This window comes from Canis lupus, chromosome 13 (assembly GCF_048164855.1).
Source record: "Canis lupus baileyi chromosome 13, mCanLup2.hap1, whole genome shotgun sequence".
Classification (NCBI taxonomy): Eukaryota; Metazoa; Chordata; class Mammalia; order Carnivora; family Canidae; genus Canis; species Canis lupus.
The window spans coordinates 46,369,858-46,384,169 of record NC_132850.1 but is presented as its reverse complement, the minus strand read 5'-3'; the positions used below and the strand labels follow the sequence as shown (position 1 = coordinate 46,384,169).

Genomic DNA, 14,312 nt, shown 5'->3' with positions numbered 1-14,312 from the left:
TGGCTTCTACCCTGTGGATGTCAGTATGCTTCTACCTATGAGTTGTGACAACCAAAAAGTATCTCCAAAAGCCTCCTGTGGGGTAAAATCACTGCCAGTTGAGAACCACTCGCCTAGGATGTTGTCATTATCTGCATGTTAGAAACTGAAGCATGGGGTAATGGTTCTATGTCCAAGATTGAGGAAAAGGGAAAATTTAAGGAGGAATAAATGCCCAATGTCTAACACTCAGACCCAGAAGCAGTGTATTACTTTGTTTCCACTCACTGGTAAGAATTTAGTCTTGTGGCTTCAACTAAGTATTTATCTGCTGACAAGGAAGATCTAATATAGAGGGGGAAGAAATGAACTCTGATAAGTGGGTGGCAGAAGGAATTACTGGAGCCATGTCTTCTGTGGGCAAGAAATGGTGAAGTCTAGAGTTAGCCTTAGATGAGAGCATAGGTAAGATAGAGCATATAGAACAAAACAACACAGAGCTTGTGGAAGTTTTTTTCCTACTGTCTTTTTTTTCCTACTGTCTTTTATTTCCTCCATGAAACCAGAAAATACATCATGGGCAGGGTTAGAGTTTTGGGAAAATAGAAAAAAGAGCTAAATAGCCATCTAAGAGAGAAGAAGAACAAATGGACCAGGAATGTTTAATAGGATGGCCTGAAAGCATTAAAAATCCACCAGTGCCTATGGCTATGAATTTAAAGTAAAGCCTGGTTATATGTTTTTTTTTTTCCAGTCACATTGAGGTATGTAGTACAGAAGAGGAGTAAGGATACAGTTGAATTTATTCTAGGGTTATAGTTTTGCCAAGTGAGTATGACAAAGTGGGAAAAGAGTAATGAGGTCAGACTATATGCAAGGGGGAGAATGGCCATAGAATTTACGTTAATAAAGAAAGAAAGAGGGGAGAGAAGGGATCAGAAAGAGAAGGAAAAATGAAAATGTGGCAAGAGTGGAGGTCCCAGAGAAGTAGAAGAATTGCTGGTGTTGGGGGTACTAGAAGGAGTGATCTAGAAAGATAAAACTAGAAGTCAAGTAGTTGAATGTTGGTAACTGAGTTTAAGAGGGACCTGGAGGGGGATCCCTGGGTGGTGCAGCGGTTTGGCGCCTGCCTTTGGCCCAGGGCGCGATCCTGGAGACCCGGGATCGAATCCCACGTCGGGCTCCCGGTGCATGGAGCCTGCTTCTCCCTCTGCCTGTGTCTCAGCCTCTCTCTCTCTGTGTGTGACTATCGTAGATAAATAAAAAATAATAAAAAATAAAAAAGAGGGACCTGGAGTTATTGCTAATGGCAAGGTCTAAGTATATCCATGGGAATCAACAGCTGCAGAAGGGTATGGGACCAGATCTCAAAGAACAGAGCTCAAGTAATTAAGACCCAGGGTGAAGAATCCTCTGCTTGTACATTTAAATTGCTAAATTAAGACAGAAGTAGTGAGGTAAAATGAGCCAATGATAAGATCAACTGAGAATGATCCCAGTTGTAGGTAGACCACAACAATAGTTGATTGTATAAACTGATAACTGAATTTTAGGAAGAGAAAGAAAGGAGGTGAATGTCCTGGAAGGGAATATTAGGGTGCAAGCAGAATACCTATCCATCTCCAGCCCCAGTAGTAGCAAAACTGATAGAAAGAAAAACAAAAAAGTCTGCTAGGTTGGCAGTGTCTACTGAGGACAGCCCCATTTCCATTAGAAAGTAAAGGAAATTTCAGAAAATGTAATAAGGATACATGGAAATGTTTCAGAAGTTGTGGTAGGAGATGGGGACAAAATAGAATACAGGAAATGAAGAGAGATCTGGAGACTAAAGCCTGCGAAAAGCAAGAATAAAGAGCATATTATTAAATTACTACCAGTGAATTCAACTCAAAAGCTAAAGGCCAGACATGAAAGTTAAGTACAAAATTAACATGTCTATTTATATGTATAAACTTCCCATATCTTATTTAATAATTTGGATACTTTATATTGCTCTCTAAATTAATTTTCTTTCTGAGTATCGCTTCAAGTCATTTTATCCCCCAAAAGGTGGCTGTTCCAGTTACCATTTATGTGTCACAAGAATCTTGTGGGTTAGGAATTTAAGCATGTTTTGGCTAGACCTCAGTTGAGGTCACCCCTGGTGGTGCTCAGCTGACAGATGGCTAGTTTGCAGGATCCAGGACAGTTTCCCTACAGACTAGAGCCTTAGAGGGATGGCTGGAAGTTTGGACTCAGATGGAACTGTCAAACTGGAGCATCTTACATGTGACCTCTCCAGGATGGCAGGGCGGTTATTATATGGTGACTTGCTCCCTCCAAAGAAAGCATCCCAAGAGAACCAGGAGGAAGCTGCACAGGGAGAAATACCAATACAATAAGCCTTTTCTGACCTTGCCTCAGAAATCATGTAGCCACTTTCTCCACATTCCAATGATTAGAAGAGTCCTAAGCCTAGCCCAGTTTCCAAAGAAGGTGAATTAGATTCCACCTCTGGATGGGGGAGTGACAAGGTCATATTGTTGAGGAACATGTAAAGTAGGGGACATCGTGGCTATCTTTGACCAATATAATCTGCCCTGGCGACACAGTGGTATATACACTTTTATACAGGTGATAAGGGTAGATATCTCTGCAAAAGGATTCCCAGGTTCAAGTTCAATATAACTGCAAATTGTATTTGTGATAAATCATTACATTCATCTTTTTTCCTGTAGGAGGATCTAGAAGATCCACAAGGGAAAATTTATGTCAAATCCCAGAGAATTTGGAAGAAGAACTCAGTGGGTATGATAAATCAAGTAAAAAGTTTTTATTGCATACAAATTAGGCAAGATACTAAGTATAAACTGATTCTTCAAACACAAGAAGAATAATTTCATCTAGTACTTGATAATACTAAAAACTGTCTAAAAAAATCACAGATTTACTTTAAAATATCACATAAGTTCAAGCGTTTTTCATTTTTTAAGCTGTGTGAAAATTAAAAAAAAAAGTATCTTTCAAGTGAATGTTTTTACTTTCTCCCTCAATATAAAATTAAATATTGTAATTTTTTATTTCAGATTTCCTGATAATCAAAAAACTGAGACTTAAACCAGCTTTGGACTCAGCAACGAAGCAAGAAGAAATTTATCATGTCACCTTTGTCTTCATAACTATAATAGGAATATGTTTCAAATTAATACAGATAGAATTGTAATAAAACTATGACTATGTTTAGATTGGATTTTGGTATTGCAGTGTACAAATTCATTCTAAATCATCTAAATTCATAAAAATAATAATACATCTCAAATGGTTAGAAATATCAACAATCATTCATAAAACAAACTAAAATTTTGCTCTTATCCACTATCCCACAAGAAAGAGTGTTATTATAGAATCAGAATCTGGTTGTATCTAATGAGAAAATCATTTTAAACTTAAGGAAATCTATGTTGAATAAATATGGGAAAATATTTATTAAAATTCGGGAAGTCTTTTCAACATAGATGAAAGGATTATAAGCAGCAGAGACTATTGTATTGTACCATTCAAAACAGTTTCCTTTACAGAGGTAAAGCCATCTTTACCTCTTCTGTTTCCTCTACTCACACCACTTCTGACACCAAATGCATGGGGTTTTACACACCAAGCAATTCTCCAATTCTCAGCAGATACTGACTGGCTGTCTTACAATTTAACTCCATTCTGACACTAACTGCCAGGAGTTAGTACAGATCTCAGACTAAGGGATAAGTTCCACAAGATTCTTTCCCACCTTAAATTCTAATCACAATGCCCAGGGTGTCACTTATACTTCTGTCTGACTTGGCTACATACTGGGGACTCCCACAAACCCCTCCTTAACTTCAATAATTTGCTATATCAGCTCATGGAACTTACAGAAACAGATACTTACATTGCCAGTTTATCATGAAGAATACAATAAAAGATAGAGATAAGCAGCCAAATAGAAGAGAGACACTGGCAAGGTATGGGAGAGAAGGCCTAAGCTTTCATGCCCTCTCTGGGTGCATCACCCTCCCAGCACCCCTGTACATTCACCGACCAGAAGCTCTCCAAATCCTTTCAGATGAGGTTTATATGGAGTCTTGGCAGCATAGGTATGATTGATTAAATCATTGGCCATCACTGATTAACTCAGCCTCCAACCTCTCTCCTCTCTGCAAAGGTCAGGAGATGGGCCTGAAAGTTTAAACCCTCTAATCACATGGTTGGCTCCCATTGCACCCAGACTCCATCCTTTAGAGCTTTCCAAAATCCACCTCATTAATAAAAATTGCATGTAGTTGAAAGGGTCTTGTTACAAAAGATAATCCTTTCTTTTTTATTATTTTATTTTTTTATTGGAGTTCAATTTGCCAACATATAGCATAGCACCCAGTGCTCATCCCGCCTAGTGCCCCCATCAGTGCCCATCACCCAGTCACCCCAACCCCCCACCCACCTCCCTTTCCACTACCCCTTGTTCGTTTCCCAGAGTTAGGTGTCTCTCATGTTTTGTCACCCTCACTGATATTTTCACTCATTTTCTCTCCTTTCCCTTTATTCCCTTTCACTAATTTTTATATTCCCCAAATGAGTGAAACCATATAATGTTTGTCCTTTTTCAATTGACTTATTTCACTCAGCATAATACTTGCCAGTCCCATCCACATCAAAGCAAATGGTGGGTATTTGTCGTTTCTAATGGCTAAGTAATATTCCATTGTGGATGAATGGATAAAGAAGATGTGGTATATATATAAGATGATCCTTTCATGTTTATCATTCCAGAGCTATTTCCAGAACTGGGGACAAAACCCAAATACAAAAACAAAAGATGTTTCTTTCACCTTTAGCTCTCTGGAGCTGTTTATGGAACCAGGCACAAAACCCAAATCTTAATTTATTTCCTTTCTATGCCAGGAATCGGGTACAAAGACCAAATATGTACTTCTTACAATATTACAACATTACACTGTGTAGAGCCATATTTTATACTTTTAGCTCATCATATATCTGACTCTTGAACAACACAGGTCTGAACTATGTAAGTCCACTTATATGTGTATTTTTTACATATAAATATAGTACAGTACTAAGTATTTTGGCTTCCTTGTGATTTTCTTAACACTTGCGTTTCTGTAGCTTACTTTGTTGTAAGAATCCAGTATATAATACATATACAAAATATGTGTTAATCAACTGTTTATGTTATCAGGCTTCCGGCCAACATTAAGCTATTAATAGTTTAGTTTTAGGGGAGTCAAAATTGTATGTGTATTTTGACTGTGCAGGGGATTGGTGCTCCTAACCCCCACCTTGTCCAAGGATCAACTGTATAGTAAAATGTGTCCATGTCAATTTTAAAAGATTAAGAAAATTCTTCAGTCTTAGGTCCTTCCCCTATTGCATCTTACCATAATAAATGTGCTGAAATCACTTGTTTTTTATACAAGAGCAAAATCTGTGTGTTCATCATCTCATGTAATCTGATCAGATAGAACTACAAACATACAGAATCAAACAGAGGGGCTTGTGTTTCTAATCTCGGGCTGGGGAATGCCTTGCTAATTAACAAGCCAAGGTCAGGTGCAGAATTAACAATGACTACAACATATGTGATTACATTAAAATATTCACTCAGTGAAAAGGTCACTAAACAAAGTTAAGAGACCAATGACAAAAGAGAAGAATTTGGGGAGCCCCAGTGGCTCAGCAGTTTAGCGCCGCCTGCCTTCAGCCCAGGGTGGGATCCTGGAGACCCGGGATCAAGTCCCCTGCATGGAGCCTGCTTCTCCCTCTGCCTCTCTCTCTCTATGTCTCTCATAAATAAATAAAATCTTTAAAAAAAAAAAAAAAGAGAGAAGAATTTGCAACAACAATCAAAAAACCAATGCCCATAAAACACAAATAATTTATGAAAAAAAGATTAATAAAGAAGAAGAGCAGGGAAAAGAAGAAGAGAAAAAGAAAAAGACAATCTAATAAGAAAAAGGACAGAACATAGCATTGGAACTTTAGTTGTTATCAGCTTAAAATAAACTGTTATAAATATGAGATGTTTTATATAAGCCTTACGGTAACCACAAAGCAAAAGCCTATGGTAGTTACACAGAACATAAAGGGATATGAACATAACACTACAGAATATCATCAAATCACAGAGGAAAAGAGCAAGAGAAGAAGAAAGAAAAGAATTACAAAGCAGCTGGAAAACAAGTTTAAAATGGCAAAAAATCCAATCAATACTTTTTTTTAAGTGCAAATGGACTAAATACTGCAATCAAAAGACATTGAGAGGCTAAAAGGATTAAAAACAAAAACAAGACCCAACTGTATGTCACCTACAAGAGACTCTCTTCAGCTTTAAAGATTCACAGGACTGCAAGTGACGGGGTAGGAAAGCATGTTACATAAAAATGGAAACCCAAAGAAAGCTAGGATGCTATATTTATATAAGACAAAATAGACATTAAGTCAAAGACTGTAATAGGACACAAAGAAACACATTATGTAATAATAAAGGGAACAATCCAACAGGATCTAACATTTGTAAATATTTATGCACCCAACATAGAACACCTAAGTATAGGAAGCAAATATTAACAGACCTAAAGGGAGAAATAGACAGCAATACAATAATACTAGGAAACTTTAATACCTCCACTTTCATCAATAGATAGATCATCAAGACAGAAAATCAATAAGGAAACATTGGCCTTAAATGACACATTAGACCAAATGGACTTAACAGACATATCCAGAACATTTCATCCAAAAGAAACAGAGTATGTATGGAACATTCTCCAGGATAGATCATATGTTTAAGCCACAAAACACATCTTTAAAAATTTAAGGTTGAAAACATATTAAGCATCTTTTCCACCCACAATGGTATGAAACCTGTAATCAATTACAAGAAAAAAAAAGGAAAATTCATAAATATGGGGAGATTAAACAACCTGCTACCGAACAATCAATTGGTCAGCAAAGAAATCAAGAAATTTAAAAAATATCTTGAGATAAATGAAAATGGAAATACGAAATGTCAAAACTTAAGGGACGCAGCAAAAATAGTTCTGAAAGTTAAGGTAAATGAAGCCCAAAGTTAACAGAGGAAGGAAATAACAAAGATCAAAATGCAAATAAATAAAATAGAGACTAACAAGACAATAGAAAAGATCAATGAAAATAAGACCTGGGATTTTGGGATCCCTGGGTGGCGCAGCGGTTTAGTGCCTGCCTTTGGCCCAGGGCGCGATCCTGGAGACCTGGGATTGAATCCCACATCGGGCTCCCGGTGCATGAAGCCTGCTTCTCCCTCTGCCTGTGTCTCTGCCTCTCTCTCTCTCTCTCTCTCTGTGACTATCATAAATAAATTTTAAAAAAATTAAAAAAAAAAAAAAAGACCTGGGATTTTTTTTTGAAAAAATAAAATAGACAAAACTTTAGCTAGACTTACCAAAAAAAGGAAGCGGACTCAAATTGAGAAATGAAAGAGTAGATGTTACAACTGAAAACACAGAAATAGAAAGGATCATAACAGACTGCTATAAACAATTAGACACCAACAAATTGGACAACCTAGAAGAAATGGAGAGAGTCCTAGAAGCAAACAACCTACCAATACTGAATCATGAAATAGAAAATCTGAATAGACCAATTACTAGTAAGGAGATTGAATTAGTAATCAAAAACTTCCCAACAAACAGAAGGCCACGACTGATGGCTTCACTGTCAGTGTCTACCAAATATTTTTATTTTTTTCTATTTATTATTTTTTCCTCCAAATTTTTATTTAAATTCTAGTTAACATATAGTATAGTATTGATTTCAGGATTAGATTTTAGTGATTCATCGCTTACATACAACAGTGCTCATCATAACAAGTGTCCTCCTAATACCCACCATCCATCTAGCCCATCCCCCACTCATCTCCTTCCATCAATCCTCAGTTTGCTCTTTATCATTAAGAGTCTCTATGGTTTGCTTCCCCCTCTCCTTTTTTTCCCCTGTCTCATATATTCATCTATTTTGTTTCCTAAATTCCACATACAAGTGAAATCATATGGTATTTGTCTTTCTCTGACATTTCACTTAGCATAATACACTCTAGCTCCCGGCACCTGGGTGACTCAGTGGTTGAGGATCTGCCTTTGGCTCAGGTCATGATCCTGGGGTCCTGGGATTGAGTCAGCCATCAGGCTGCCTGCAGGAAGCCTGCTTCTCCCTCTGCCAATGTCTCTGCCTTTCTCTCTGTATCTTTCATGAATAAATAAATAACATCTTTAAAAAAAATACACTCTAGCTCTATCCATATTGTTGCAAATGGCAAGACTTCATTTACAGATGGCTGAGTAATAGTCCATTGTATATGTATACCACATCTTTTTCCATTCATCAGTTGATGGGCACTTCTACCAAATATTTTTACAAGAATTAAGATAAATCCTTCTCAAACTCTTCCAAAAAAAAGAATAAAATCCATATATAATAAAAAACATCCAACAAAATGACTATAGATGGAACATACCACAACATAACAAAGGCCATATATGACAAGCCCGTAGCAAACATCATACTCAATGGTGAAAAACTGAAAGCTTTTACCCTAAGATCAGGAATAAGACAGGATGCCCACTCTCAGCACTTTTATTCAGCATAGTCCTAGCCGCAGCAATTAGACAAGTAAAATAAATAAAAGACATTAGAAAGGAAAGGCAATGGTCTCCATTTGCAAATGACATGATTCTATATCTAGAAAACCCTAAAGACCCCACTAAATAACTCTCAGAGTGAATAATAAATGCAGTAAAGTTACAGGATACAATATCAATATATAAAAATTAGTTCTGTTTCTACAAACTAATTATCATAAAGAGAAATTAAGAAAATAATCCCATGGCATCAAAAAGACTAAAATACCTAGTAATGAAAATTATAAGACACTGATAAATTGAAGAAGTCACAAAAAAATGGATAGATAATTCTGTGCTCACGGATTCAAAGAATTAATATTTTTAAAATGTCCTTACAACCCAAAAGAATCTACAGATTCAGTACAGTCCCTATCAAAAGTCCAACGGCACTTTTCACAGAAATAGGAAAACTATCCTAAAACGTCTATGAAACCACAAAAAACTCTGAAGTTAAAGCAATTTTGAGAAAGAACAAAACCAGAGGCATCACATTTTCTGATTTCAAACTATATTACAAAATTATAGTAATCAAAATAGCATGGTATTGGCATAAAAATAGACACATAGATCAATACAACAGAATAGAGAGCTTTATTAATTTACAAGAGCCAAGAATTTACAACAGAGGAAGGGATAGTCTTATCTTTTGGCAGGGGGGGAGTAGTTTTTTCAATAAGGGTGTTGGGAAAACTGGACAGTCACATACAAAAGAATGAAATTGGACCAGTATTTTATACCATACACAAAAATAAACTCAAAATGGATTAAACAATTGAATGTGAGACTTGAAAACATAATCCTCCTGGAGAAAAAACATAGATCGTAAGCTCTCTGACATCAGTCTTCATGATTGTTTTGGATTTGACACCAAAAGCAAAGGCAACAAAAGCAAAATAAACAAGTGGGACTAGAGTAAACTAAAAAGCATCTGTGCTGCAAGTGAAAGCATCAACAAAATGAAAAGGCAACTTAAATGGGAGGAAAATATTTACATATCATTTATCTAATAAGGAGTTAATGTCCAAAATATAAATACAACTCAATAGCAAAAACAATTCAATTTAAAAATAGGCAGAGGAACTGAACAGACATTTTTCCAAAGAAGACCAACAGGTACATGAAAAGACGCTCAACATCACTAATCATCAGAGAAATGCAAATCAAAACCACACTGAGGTATCACTTCACATCTGTTAGAATAGCTATTACCAAAAAAAAAAAAAAGAAAAAAAACAAGAGATAACAAGTGTTGATAAGGATGTGGAGAAAAGAAAGATTACTATCTCAAAAGATATATGCACCTCCATGTTCATTGCAGCATTATTTATGATAGCTAAGATATGGAAACAATTTAAGTTTCCATTGATAGATAAATATATAAAGAAAATGTGATATATGTAATTATAAATATATATGTATTTCATTTTTCCCATACATACATACTAATTGAATTTTATTCAACCATAAAAAAAAAAGAAATTCTGCCATTTCCAACAATATTGATGGACCTTGAGGGCATTGTGGTAAGTGAAATAAGTCAGACAAATACTATATGTGGAATCAAAACAACAACAATAACAACAGAAGAACAAAAAAACCCTCATAGATAGAACAGATTGGTGGTTGCCAGAGTCAGAGAATGGGTAATGTTCAAAATGGGTGAAGGTGGTCAAAAGGTACAAATGTCTAGCTATAAAATAAATAACTAAAAAAAATAATAATAATAAATAAATAAATAAATAACTAGCTGGCTCAGTTGGTGGAACACATAACCCTTGATCTTGGGGTTGTGAGTTCAAGCCCTATGTTGGGCGTAGAGATCATTTAAAAATAAAATTTAAATAAATATCATTATTTTTTATTTTTTATTTTTGGTAAATATAAATAAATAAATAAATAAATAAATAAATAAATAAATAAATAAAATATGTTCTGGGGATATAATGTACAACATAGTGACTATAGTTACCAATGGCATATTGTATTTTTGAAAGTTTCTGACAGAGTAGATCCTAAAAGTTCTCATCACAAGAGAGAATCCAAAGTAGACTCCCCAACGAGAGCCAGGGCCCCGACCTCACTACCTTGAGATTATGACCTAAGCAGAAATCAAGAATCAGACACCTAACCAACTGAGCCACCCAGGGGCCTCTGTTTTTTAGATTCTTTAGTAAGACTTCCCAAAAGTTGTTTAGAAAAATGCATCCCAGTTTACAATAAACAAATACGTTTGTGCTTTTATATCTTAGCTAACACTGAATATATCCTAGTAGATATCTATTGATCTAGTTTTTAATGGACCCGTTATCTTTCTTCCCTCCTCCCACATCTTCTCTTCGAAGGCCTTCCTTCTCCCTGCTGGGAGTGATATGCATATCTCCTCAGGGATGATGGCGTATATGGAAATGTAGAAGACAGAGACATGTTCATTTCGCTCTCAAAAGCCACATTTAAAGGTAAAATATAGGAAGGCTTTAGAAAAATAAATAAATGAGACTTCCTCTAAGGTGGATAGTTTTAATGCCTTCTTCCCAAAGTTACTTTGCCCAGATACAAATTATAAACTATATTATGGAAAGTAGTGTGGCCATGTAATTATCATGGGATTTTTATATTAAAAAAAAGGTGATCTAAATTCACTGAAAATCAAAGAAAGGAAAAGACTCCAATGCTGCTGGTTTAATTACTACTCTATTAAAAATATTTTCTTTCCAAATATCTTGCTTTTGTATCTAACTTCTCCAGCTCTATCTGAAATAACAGTTCTCTATAGCATCATACCTACGAAACTATGAAACTGCAATTGATTCTATGAGGTTAGTGTCCCACGAATACTGAATTCTGAGTATATGTATATATGGATTACCTCAAAATTTCTTTTAAATATTCTCAATAATTATTTGCTTAGACAATCTAGAATTTACCAGGCTGAATAAATTTGGCCTCAGAAAACAATAACCTTACCACCACTTTACAATCCCTAAACTGTAAACATGTTCTGCACCCATGTTCATGAACATGAACACAAATTTGCATTTCTTTGTGTTCAAAGAAATGCAAATTAAAACAACTGTGTAATAATATTTGGCCTATTATATGATCAAAAATTTAAAAGAATAAAAATAACCAGTGTTACAATGTTGAGTAAACAAGGGGGTAGAAATATAAATTTTAAAAAAGAAAAAAAAAAGTGATTTGACAGTATGTACTAAAAGCTTTTAAAAACTCTTGGACCCTGCAATTTCATTTCTAAGAATTTATCTCAGGAAATAATCAGACAAGTGAGAAATGATGAAGGTACAATGCTATTTATAAAGTTTCTTTCTCATACTAGCATAAGAACAAACAAATAATACCTAGATTCAACCTAAATTCCCAATAATAATAAATATTGGGTCAAATAATTTATAGTACCTTCATACTAAGCATATTAGTTTTCTATTGCTGCTGTAATAAATTACTATAAATATAGCAGTTTAAAACAATACTCATTTGTTAACCTCACAGTTCTGCAGTTCAAAAGTCTAGGCTGGCTTGGCTGGGTTTTCTGCTGTGGGTCTCAGAAAGCCAAATCAGGGTATCTGCTGAGTGGGGCTCCTTATCTGCCGGATCTGGGATGGCAGCTGCTTCCACCTTCAGTTAGGCTGTTGGCAGAATTCAAGTCATTGTAGCTGTAGGACTGAGGTCTCTGTTGCCCAGCTGGCTGTCAGCCACAGGCCACGCTCAGCAACTGAGGCCACCAGCATTCCTTCCTATAGCTGCCTCATTCTTAGCGGTAGCAATAGTGCAGAGAGTCCTTCTAGGTTTCAAGACGCTCTAATTTCCCTTCTGTAACAGCCAGAAAAAATTCTCTGCTTTTAAGGGCTCGAGTGATTAGATTAGGCTCATCCAGACACTTTCCCCAACTGTGCCATATAAAGTAATATAATCATGACATGGTATGTCCTCATTAGTCACAAGTTCCTGTGACTAGGGTGAGACATCGTGAGGAGCAGGGAGCAGGGGCAGAGGCATAATTCTACCCTACCATACCACGGACGGAAACACAATAACCACAAATCATGATGGTAGAACTGAATCTGGCTTGCCTGCCCCGAAATATAAACTAGGAATTAAAATTCTGATATGTTTCTATAGCCTTTGGCTGCAATTCTGTAGCACTGCCTTGGGTCCTGGATGCTCTCCGAACCCCTCCTCTAGCACGACCACAGCCCACCCTGCTCTAGCAATGAAAGGACGGCTGCATGCTACGGCAATAAACCTCTGGGCCACAGTCTGCCCTTTTTTTGCTTGGTACACATGAAATAGCAACCATTAAGTATTTTTAATACCACCCGTGGATTTGGCAGTATATTTAATAGCAGAAAAGAAGGATATTAGAATACTATTAAGTGAGGGAAGAAGACATGTTTATTTAGAATGAATAGATAGATACATAGGTACATTTATGATAGATTTGATAGATAGATAAATACATACATTCATATAGAGATACACACAAATATGTTTGTATGTTTGTATTGGCTTATTCATACTAGTGAATATATATATGAGAGCAATTCCTGAAATTAGCATGGTTTATTTATATTACTGAATATGCATAGAAATCATTCCTGAAAGATAAACCATAAAATATTAACAGTTGTTATTTCTAAAAGATAGAATTTCAGGCGATAGAAATCTAATATTTAAAATTTTCTGTATTTTCCAATGAACATGTATTATTGGCATAATGAAAAGAATATATGATAAAGGCACAACAAGTTCTGTACCTTTCCTTCTATGAGGGGAAAAAAAAATCCCTCAGTTTTGAACCTCTATTTCTTAATCAGCAAAATAAACTACATATTTTTCATCCTTCCCAGCTCTATGAGCTTCTGATTCTAAACAGGCACTTAACAATGTACTTAAATTTAATCCTGGTTAAAAGAGGAGGGGGGTGGGAAAGGAAGCCATTAGAGTTGTAAGATATTAAGTATTCATTTTGTCCACTTAAAACATTGTAAAAAACTGTAATTTCTTTTTAAGGTGACATGATTCACTCAAGATCAAGGTTCTCACTGCAATTGTTTATTGGTCTTTGCTAATTGTAAAGGTGCTGTAGGTTTATTCTAGCTTTTAAACTGCATGTCCTGAACTGTCATTATCAAAGTGACAAGCACTGAGGATACTGTAGATTACAGTGGAAAAGAGAGAGGCTACATCCATGGAGCCAACATTCAAGATGAAGAACAATGTCCTAACAAGTGAGTAAATAAACAAGACGTATTGTTATAAAAACTTGAAGGTAATAAAAGAGAAAGTAACAGTTGAACTGAGACCTGCAGTATGAGAAGAATAGAGCAGTCTGAAAAAGCCAAAAGAAGTGGAGAGAACAGCAGTGCAAAAGCTCTGCGACAAGAAAGGGCTGGAGTATTTGCGGAATACAAATGAGAATGGTGTGATTGCACTAGAATGAGTGGGAGACAGTGTCACTGAATGAAGTTAAAGCGAAATAGGCAGGTACCAGATTACATCGGTATCCCTTAGACCAGAGAAAAGAATTCAGATTTTATTATAAGTATCAATGGGAGGGCAGCCAGATGGCTCAGCGGTTTAGCACTGCCTTCAGCCCAGGGCGTGACCCTGGAGACTGTGACCCTG

At 36.0% G+C, this 14,312-nt stretch overlaps 1 protein-coding gene across 2 annotated transcripts in view; it reads left to right on the top strand.

The window, feature by feature from the left end:
- TTC29 (tetratricopeptide repeat domain 29) overlaps nucleotides 1–3,208 on the top strand; it is a 244,607-nt gene extending 241,399 nt beyond the window's left edge. For both annotated transcript variants that reach the window (XM_072773528.1, XM_072773529.1), the window contains exons 12-13: nucleotides 2,697–2,766; nucleotides 3,045–3,208. In XM_072773528.1, coding sequence (XP_072629629.1) covers nucleotides 2,697–2,766; nucleotides 3,045–3,075 — 101 coding nt within the window. In that variant the 3' untranslated portion in view covers nucleotides 3,076–3,208. The remainder of the gene's footprint in view (nucleotides 1–2,696; nucleotides 2,767–3,044) is intronic.
- The last annotated feature ends 11,104 nt before the right edge of the window (nucleotides 3,209–14,312 follow it).